Source organism: Orbicella faveolata, unplaced genomic scaffold (assembly GCF_042242905.1).
Source record: "Orbicella faveolata isolate gen_17 unplaced genomic scaffold, um_ofav_v1 contig_48, whole genome shotgun sequence".
Taxonomy (NCBI): Eukaryota; Metazoa; Cnidaria; class Anthozoa; order Scleractinia; family Merulinidae; genus Orbicella; species Orbicella faveolata.
In genome coordinates this window covers 5,812,501-5,822,581 of record NW_028301578.1, presented here as the reverse complement: position 1 = coordinate 5,822,581, position 10,081 = coordinate 5,812,501, and the positions used below count along the sequence as shown (strand labels likewise).

At 38.3% G+C, this 10,081-nt stretch overlaps 1 protein-coding gene and 1 long non-coding RNA gene across 2 annotated transcripts in view; one reads left to right on the top strand and one right to left on the bottom strand.

Annotated features, from left to right (window-relative positions):
• Positions 1 to 249: 249 nt before the first annotated feature.
• LOC149096154 (QRFP-like peptide receptor) lies at positions 250 to 1,440 on the bottom strand. The gene has a single exon (XM_089281514.1). The coding sequence runs from the start codon at positions 1,438 to 1,440 to the stop codon at positions 250 to 252; it is 1,191 nt and encodes a 396-aa protein (XP_089137640.1).
• Positions 1,441 to 8,955: 7,515 nt separating this feature from the next.
• LOC149096153 (uncharacterized) overlaps positions 8,956 to 10,081 on the top strand; it is a 3,085-nt gene continuing 1,959 nt past the window's right edge. Inside the window, exon 1 of the long non-coding RNA XR_016204667.1 lies at positions 8,956 to 9,161. This is a non-coding gene — a long non-coding RNA (uncharacterized LOC149096153). The remainder of the gene's footprint in view (positions 9,162 to 10,081) is intronic.

Sequence of the window (10,081 nt, the reverse complement as noted above, 5' to 3'; positions counted from 1 at the left end):
CGATAACAAATTGTGTGGACATTTTGCCGTGTAAAACGACGACCTGGTAACCTTTAGTTTACATATAAAGCTTTAACAGCTTTTTACTTAAAATTTGATATCAAATTGTTTCCGGATACTGTTCAGATATAGATACAAAGTTTGACGTTTTCTTTTTTTTAATTAATGAAGAACTTGTCAACAGTTCAAGTCCTCGTGAGTGGATTCTATCACCTCCCCTTCGTCCGGTCTAAACGGGGTGAAAGGTTTTTAACTTTCAATTTCCACATTGTTGTAGAAAGAAAACTGCACCAGAGAAATTGGAGAAGAATGTAAAGTCTGCCCCTGACTGCTTAGATCATACAGTCTTCCTCTCCGCATTGCAATTCGATCTTTGATATTCTCAACCGATTCCATTCTGTGCATGTTTATTTGAGAGTCTCTGAATCCTCGACGTTCACTTCTCTTACGAAAACGCCACATCGAAAATGTTCTGCAAGTTGCCAAGAGTGTAAAGAATTCTCCTCTAAACTTCCTGTTTAAGACAATTTCCAGGCAAGGATTCAGAGCGCTGTTCGTATGTCCAATAAACACAATCAGCAGCGACCAATAGGAAGCCATGTTTCTCGTGAGTACTGGTTTGAAAGCTGCGCACATGTGAAAAACGTGAACAGGAAGGCAACATAGTGCAAACGTTGCTATGACGATGATGAGCATGCGGATGACGCGACGTTTTGACAGCTCAGCCGCCTGTCTGTGAATACTATGGATGTTGCCTGGAATAGTTCGAAACCACAGCTTCCGTCCAATTAGAATGTACAATGTCCCCATGAGAATAAGAGGAAAGGCGTACAAGAAAACGAACATGAAAGAAAAGTGGATTTCCATTATAATGCGATCGAGAACAATATAAACGCACTGCTTTTGACCAGCCATTTCTCTTACCCCGTACATGGCCAAGTATGGTGTCATGAAAATAACAGATGATATCCAAATGGCCATTGTGATAAATCTGGTATTTCTTATAACCACTATCCTCTTCATGGGAAATAAAATGGCGTAGAACTGGTCCAGTGAAATCGCAATCAGACTCAGAATGGAGCCCGCAATGGATATGGCATAGGCAAAGTGGACCAGCCTGCAGGAGATCTGCCCGAGCACCCCTCCAAACCATGCGTCCGCAGCGAACAGATACCGTACAGCGTACGGCATGATGAACACAGCTACCAGAAGATTGGCGGCAGCCATGTTTGCAAGCAAATGGTTGATGGTTGTTTTCATGGTTGGTCTTTTAAAAATGATGAAGATGAGCAAAATGTTAGCGCTCAACGCCACTGGGAATATAACGATGTACGCGGCTGTTAACACAGACACGGCAGCAACGTTGAACGGTAAATCAGACATTGCTCTGACTGATCGTTTACACCAAGATCTGAAAATAAAGTTGAGAAAAATTTTCATATTATTTACCGTGATCGGGGGACGCGGTGGCCTCATGGTTAGTGCGCTCGTCTCCGGATCGAGCGGTCCGGGTTCGAGCCCTGGCCGGGGACATTGTGTTGTGTTCTTGGGCAAGACACTTTACTCTCACAGTGCCTCTCTCCACCCAGGTGTATAAATGGGTACCGGCGAACTTAATGCTGGGCGTAACCCTGCGATGGACTAGCATCCCATCCAGGGGGGAGTAGAAATACTCCTAGTCGCTTCATGCTACAGAAACCGGGATAAGCTCCGGCCTGATGGGCCACTTGGCTCGTATGCAGACTTTACCTACCTTTCTTACCTACCGTGATCGAAATTAAACTGTAAAATTAATTCCAAATTGAATGATAAAAACCGTATGATTACTTACATGAAAAAATTCGCGTGAAGGAAGTGCCGGAAAATCATTCTTAATACCATTTTTCTCATTTGAGAAAACTTTTCAAAGTTTCCAGACAAAATTTTCGTTATAATTTTACGTGATATCATTGCCTTTGAAAATTTCCTATTGTCTTTCAGCCAATCATAATCCAGAATTACGATGTGTAATTTGCACTAGTGTTACACCTGAACTGCACCGCTCTCAGCCAATTAAAATCGAGTAATCTTTTTATGTATATGATAAGGTCCAATAATAATAATAATAATAATAATAATAATAATAATAATAATAATACGCGCCGTTCAGACACTAACAGTTACTGTCAAGTTACGGCCCCATGGTAGTGAAGTTTTGCAATGGCGCTTACAGATTTCTTATAAACACCGGCCTGCCATTCCCCTTCAAACAACTATAGTGACGACCAGAGTAACGGCAATTAAGCCATTTGGGTTCATATGCTTAAAAGTATGAAACTGCATGCAAGAGTACTACAGACTAGCCAAACGTAATAGCCGTGATATTCTGTTGTCTGAAACAAATAATTAGCGATGGCTCAGAACTGTAGTTCCGTAATTGCTGATTATACGTTCTTTAAACTGAACCGAGACAGAAGAATGGTCTCTTTTAAAATTAAATTAAGCTGGTCGGTGAGGTTAATCATGAAAAGCCCGTAGTCAGGAGATTAAATGGAAAAGAACTGAAGATTCACTTTTTGTGAAATTGGCCGCATGGCTTGATAAATATAGATCGGACTTCAGGTCTTGCTGTGCTGATAGTCTGATACTGTTGTTGCCAATAAAACCCCTCCATTATCCTAACCAGTGTCACTCAGCCTTTACGCCAGCGCCAGGTGTCTGGGGACGAGCATGAAAGTGCTCTGATTTTTCTTTCTTGTAACCAGTGCCTTTGCAAAATGTTGCGAGGTAGTTAAGGTGGCCGAACACAATTTTCCGCGCGCGCTCTTGCTAATGCCATTTAGCGCGCGCATAAGAATTACACAAAGCAACCATGAAGTCGATACAGCGATCATTTTATTTGGTCAATGCCCTCGCTATCTGTGCTTTTTCTCCTTCATAATTGAACACACTGTATTTACGGCTTTACTCTTATCAAAAATGTGTATTAGAAAAGGTAACGATGCAAAGAGCCCCGCAATTCTCAGATTTTTTTCTTTTTTACCGAAAGAACCAAGTTAAGTGCAGCGCATGCGTAGTGAGGCAAAAAATTGCGATTGAATGCGGAATAGCTTTCTTGGAAATACGCCTATTTCTCGAGAACCACTCGTTAGAATTTTACGAAATTTGGCACGAAAATACTTTAGAAAACAAGTAACTGGCCTGAATATGGAAAAAAAAAAAAAAAATGAAAATTGACAGAGGCGATTCTAGATATTCCAGTTAAACTTCTAAAAGTGATAATTAAAGATAGTCTGTTAAACTATTATTAAAATAGTGCTAACTTGTGAGCATTGTTACAATCTTGTTGCATGCAAATGAAAAAGAAAATCAAACGACTAGATTTTCTGCAAACAAACAAAACCGATTTCAAAGGCCTGTTTATATTTCTTCATGTTGCCATGGCAACGGCACATACGTCAGGCTAGCTATTAAAAATCCGAAGTTTGTGTTGTTAACTTGCGTGTTGTCATTTTTGGTGACCAAAGGATCTAGTGTTTTAGAGAAAAAGGAGATTGAAACACGGGTATCAAAACTGTGTTCGGCCACCTTAACTTAATTTACTGGGAACTAGTAAATTTTCAGTCCACTTTTAGGAAATTAGTTGGCGCTCAGCTAAGTTCTATTACCTGTTTAAACAGGTATGAGGTGATAGCATAGTGGTAACTGGCGTCGTGATATTTAAATGGCGCCATTTTGGATCCGCCATCTTGGATTTCCTGACTTTTCAAAAAGTTTCAAAATTCACTCACAACTAGTTAAAATCAATACAAATATGTTAAAAATAACTGCATAAATTCAATTCTGCCAATAAAAACAAGAAAGTTCTAAATTGAAAAGCATATCTGCTCAAAATAGTGTTGCCATAAAAATATCAGGATATATCAAACCAGATTCCTTGCTGATAAATTTCAGATACGCCCGGAAGTTAAAGTTTGTCAGCTGTTACTGAAATATTGAAAAAGTTATAAATTGTCAAATTCAGCCCGGGCAATGGGCCACGTTCGATATATCAACATTCTAACATTGCTCCGAGTCTTTCCGGTCAAAATTGTTAATTTTTTTTTTAGTTTCTTTTGTCTCTCAATTCCCAAAAGAGACTTGGATACAAAGAAAACAACACCAAATATGGTAGTTTGTCCTGAAGGCCTCGGAGCCATGTTAGACGGATATTGATATGTCGAAGGAAGCCTATTTCTCCGAGGTCCAAATAAAGGTGAATCTATATTTTGTGGGTGGCCTGAGAAAGAGACAAATAGATTCGACCGACGAAGTAAATATTAAACTGGTAAAAAATAAACCGTAAAGCTAACATAACTTTAACATCGCGGGGTGTTTCCTTATGGACATTATATACATTTTCAAATGTTGTCACTTGTCTCGTTATTATTTTATTTTTGTGCAAGCTCTACAAATTCGAAAATCAGACATGAAGATTGCCAATGTTTGTTCAAATCCTCCACCACATGCCCATAGCAGCTACAAACACAACAGGTTACGTCAGGCAAAGATTATTGATTTGGGCCACCGCCTTAATCTCTTATTCTGTAGGTCGCATAAACGTCGCAACACAAAACGGATTTTGCTGTGTGCATTTAAGAAATAATTAGCCTGAAAATGCTTGAAATATTCTGTGACAATCTCATCAATTCTACCTAGTTTGATCTTTTTTTCCCTCGTGCAATTTGCACGTTTTTTTTTTTTTTCTGCGAGAGCAAAAAATCCCTGAGGAGTGATTCTTTTTCTTATGACATTACTTTTTGGTTCTTAGTACTCAGCCTTTCGTATGTAACAGAGCCAAGCATTTCGCTGTCTGTACTATACATTGCGAAAGGTACATAAATAAATGTCGCAGCTATAAATTGCGTAAACATATTTTTCGTCTGAGTGATTGCCAATATTGTTTTCCTTAAGATCGCTCACAATAAGCGCTAGTTGTATACTGAAAATAACTTCTGTTTTGTGTAGGGCCTTTATCCAGAAACGTTTTTCGCAGCAAACGTAGCTTTTGCGTCTAGGAAGCCAACAAATCAAAAAAAACCCATAAAATAACCATTTTGTACTTACAAGTAAGATCCGAGGTGCGTTGCTCTATGGAAGAGTTTTCTTTGTTCAGATCGTTCAAACAACGACTTTTCAAGGCGAAACAAGGTGGGCAAACAAAAACGAAGAAATGTTTAAAGCTTTGGTGTCGTTTCCTATTCCGTCAATTTGAATAATGCCCCAATATGTTAATTATTTCGTCAAATATCCGTCTTAGCAATTCTTGGAGTCTATTCCATATCCAACAATTCAAGCTTATGACCTCGGCGGTAGATATCAAAGGATATCTAGCGGTGCTATAAATGCAGTGAAATAACTCTGGGATAATAAACCTGATATTTAGGTTTGGTAAGAATACATGACAAATACAGACTAAATGGGTTTAACGTAGCGAGAAAATATTTATTTCATAGTTTGCACCTTGCTGCATCAATTCGTAACCCACGAGAGAAAAAAAAAAGAAAAAAAAAAGGACTATCACGTTTTGACCACTTCCTCAATTTTAAATTGTTCCCATGTAGTTGGTAATATTTCGTTTCCCTTAATACATTTAACGACCGGATTAATTTTGTCCCCCTTGTGGGCATATTAGTTGCACAAATCGTTATATTACCTAAAGCCTTGCCATTTATATCCTTTATATAAGTTTCGTTCATTACATTTCCTTCTTCGTGAAATCCAAGCTTTTCAATACTGATCATGAGTTTGATCACGTTTCGTTTGAAAAGATTTAATTTTCTTTTCCTGACTCGAAAAAGTTCATTAATTAGCGAGCTTCTTGCCTTAATTTGGGAAATATCACGAAAAAGATTGAGGTTGAAAATACAGCAGGGAGGTGATAATAAAAATACAAAGAAAACTCTGCCTTCAAGCGCGAACAAAGTTGGATTTTTTTGTGTGTTTCTCTCGATGATACATGACATCAGAGCAACGCATATACTATGGAGATGGTGATGAAATTAATAACTGTGCCAAGTTTTTAAAAACAGAATCACGTGCGGAGAGAAAGATAGCTTAAGGCGCTGCACGTTCACTGTTCACTTAAAAAAAATTGCGCTATTTATAGCAAGGGAGTAGTATTCTTAACTTAATTGTCAACTGCTTGCCACTAGCACTGCTTGACATCTGTCGTTCTAGATGAGCTCTTACATTGTAAAGGCGAGTAATATTGTAGAAGGCCACTAAGAAAATACTTCCTCCTTCCAACCACCCCCGCCCCCTCCCATTTCTCCCCCTCCTTACAATGAGAGAGGGTTCTTCCTTGTATAGGTTATGTGGGTACGTACATTTCAAAATATTTTAGGTCGTTATTCTTCCAATGTACAAGAGGAGAGGAGAGATAACAAAGACCAAACATGGACTGTGACAATTAAGAAATAGAGAATATGTACCGTGTTTCCATCGAGTTTTAGTATAAATCTACTAGCGTTCTAACACAAATGCTGTTCTCTGATTGACTACGGTACTCACTATCTATTCTGTGATAGATAGTGCGTAGCGTAGCAGTGTGCGCTTGTTAACAAAATGACGGCCGCTTCTTGGTGTTTTTGAAGTGTCTGTGAAGAGGATTTAGATAAAGTTTTGAACGACTACTAGATTTATACTAAAACAATTAGACTATTCGCTCTCGATTTCTATGTGTGATAGAAATCTCGAGCTCATAATCTAATTGTTTAATAGAAACACGATTTTTAACCAATCGGCGCGCGTATTTTCTTGGGGCTGTTTTCTAAAATGCGCTTAGAAGTCTACTCAAAGAGTTCTACTTAGACTGGAGGTGGGGCTTTCGAGCTACTCACAAACTTTGAATACTTAAAGCATTGAATCAATTAACTCCAAACTAGTGACCTGTCCCAAAATTTAACTAAGACATTTTAGCATGACAGGTAATTGGTCAAGGAACATGATGTTCCTATGGTAACTGTTTTTTGACATGCGCGTTTTCCAAACTTTGAATTTCCCTGCCCTTAATGATACACATTTTAACTTTTACGCAGTAACTATTTAAAGATAAATTCAGCTTTTTAATCCATTTTTGACAATTTTGATTCATTTTAAGGTTTTCTAATTTTATTAAAGTCACGGAATCTAAGATGGCGAATCCAGAAAGGTGGCTGTTCAGAAATAATGGCGTCATTTCTTTTCCATGTGGCGTCATCAATCCATGTTAAATATCTCGAATGAAGTGTTTTTGGACATACTATAAATACTCGAAGTTTCCTCTTATCCTCTAAGGGTTACGCGGTAAGGTTTCAGAAGCCTCAAGACGAAAAAAGCCTTGGAATAAATTTAGGTCGAGGTGCAATGACCCCTCAAAAGCAAGGATACACAAATTGTTGTTTAGGTAGGAACAAACTAGTCGTGTCTAAGCTGTGGAATTCTCTTGAGTTAAAGCAACAGCTGGTTAACTGGGGACTTTTTGACCACTCCTGTCTGTGTCTTAACACGGTAGGTAAAGTCTTCATGGAAGATGAGACTGAAGCCCATCAGGACGGAGTTTATCCCGGTTTCTGCTAGCTGTAGCATAAAGCGACTAGGAGTATTTCTACTCCTCCCCTGGATGGGATGCTAGTTCATCGCAGGGTTACCCCCAGCATTAAATTCGGCAGTACTCATTTCACCGCGGGGTGGAGAAAGGCACTGTGAGAGTAAAGTATCTATTTAAAGAACACAAAACAATGTCCCCTGCCAAGGTTCGAGACTGGACCGCTCGATCTGGAGATCCGGTGGCGAGCGCACTAGCTAGCCATGAGTCCACCGCGCCTCCCACTGTTTTAGCACCCTAGTAAGTAATATTTTTTATCATATTGAAACCAATTGTTTCAAGACTTTAATTTACATCCCTAGATACAACTGACAAATGGTAAAACATTTTCGGAATACTAAGGGCTTTATTAGGACCTGTTAACACTCTAGTTGTTGTTGTTGTTGTTGTTTTGCACAACGTACAGTGTCGTATTTTTTTTTTATTATTTTCCGCCTTCACGGAGATAGCCTGTTCCATGCTCTCGGTCAGTGGGGACGATCGAAAAAGCGGGCGGAGAATGCCAAGACGTCCAAGAAAATTACAAGATGGCGGATATTAATAACGTCATTTGTTGCCATGTGACATCATTTTCTCTAATCCCATTCCCAGGTTCCTCGTGCGTAAGGGCGGAAGAGAGGACCCTGGGAAAGAGATCCATACTGAGAGCTATTCTGAAACAAACAAAAAAAACATTGTTTAAAATCACCCTTCATTACTACATGGCAATATACATACGAGACAGACTGACGAGAGAGCATTCTGTTCTTATGGGGAGAGATTAAGATCTAATTTCCTGATACCTTACTGCTACTAATTAATACAATTGTCAACTATGAGAATAAGAGCAACCATCAATTTCTAAAACCGGCAATGGATATTATCCTTGATTCGCTCCTCGCCAAACTTACCAATTTCAATTTAAATTGTAGAAAATAACATCGAAAGAAACATACAATAGTCGGTTTAACTTGGGAGTGAAATTCAAATAACATCAACCATAAAATTGAAGGTGTTCTTATAAGTAACTTAACACATTTCTCGAGCGAGAACCGGGGATTTCAAATTCGGTTTGAATTTGAAATTCAATTATCGAGATTATAGAATTGTGCAACCCAATCTTGGAAAGGTAATCCATTGGGTATAAACAGATTAATTTCCACAGCAATTTCATCGGCTGGTTTACTTAGCGAGTCGAAACTAATAACTTCAATTCAGAAGAAACACGTTTTCACCCGAAAAGTGCACTCGAATTACATGTATTGTGTACTTAAGTATTAACAATAAGAACCCCTTTCGCCGCTTTTGTCACAACACAATAAAAGTAGTTGACTTTTACTCGTAAGTAATATTTTTCCATGCAAATTCTCTCTTCACCACACTAGCCAGACGAATTCCGTCGTTGCTTAGTTTTATTACATAACACCTCTCTTTTCAGTCGAGAGAGATTTTAGCTTACTCTTCATGAAAAGACATTTGAGCTTTCTTTCTGACATTTTCGATTGCGTTTATTCCTCCCAAATCCAGTGCAGAGCCAGCGAGAAGTCCCAATCAAGCAGCTCCGGGGAAATAAAAGGTGTGTATTTTTTACTTGTTTGCCAAATGCTATCGTCAGATAAAGGCTCACAGTTTTCGAAATGTCAACAGCTGCAGTGCTTCGGAGGAAACAGTACCGGTTCGATTTTGATCTTAGAAAAGAGCCTGAAGACGTTTTAGACCTATCTCACTCATCTTCTTAAGTGACTTCATAAGTAATCATTGCAGTGAATAATTACTCCTTAACCTGGCTAAATCAGTTAGGCGAAGCATTGCAGTTAACTTCAAATGCTTTTTCTTGGCCGTTTCATATATTCTGACTTTCCTGCGACTGACTTTTTATTGGCAGGAATAATATAAGCGAGTAATGTGACGGTTTCGTGTTACTAGCGAATGAGTTATAGAAACCCGTATAGCTTGTTTTATCTGTCTCTATGTTGCCTTTTAATGACTCACTGTGTAAAAGATTAACAACAACAAGGAAATTACAACACTCAGTCACGTGTTTGCATGTGACGAGTCAGTCAGATCACATCTGGGTAACTTGCATGAGTCACTGTGCTCTATCAAGTCTGGAAAATGGAAAGGGGAGCGGAGTAGGGGCGCCCAATCTTTATCCGCACGATCAGAGACTCAGAACCGGAGTTGAACATGTTATTCAATTTCAGCAGCGTTTTTACAGTCTCTCAGATTTTCGTTCTTGATATATTTCCATTTCGCGGGATAACAGCCTGATTTGTTAAATAATAATAATAATAATAATAATAATAATAATAATAATAATAACAATAATAATAATAGCAATAATAATAATAATAATAATAATTTATTGATTTGTAGTGCGCTTTTTAACATACCAGGTGATCAAAAGCGCATTACAACAATAAATAACGTAAAACTATACAAGTATTAAAAATCTACAATAAAATTTAAATACAAAAAAGAAAAAAACATTACATC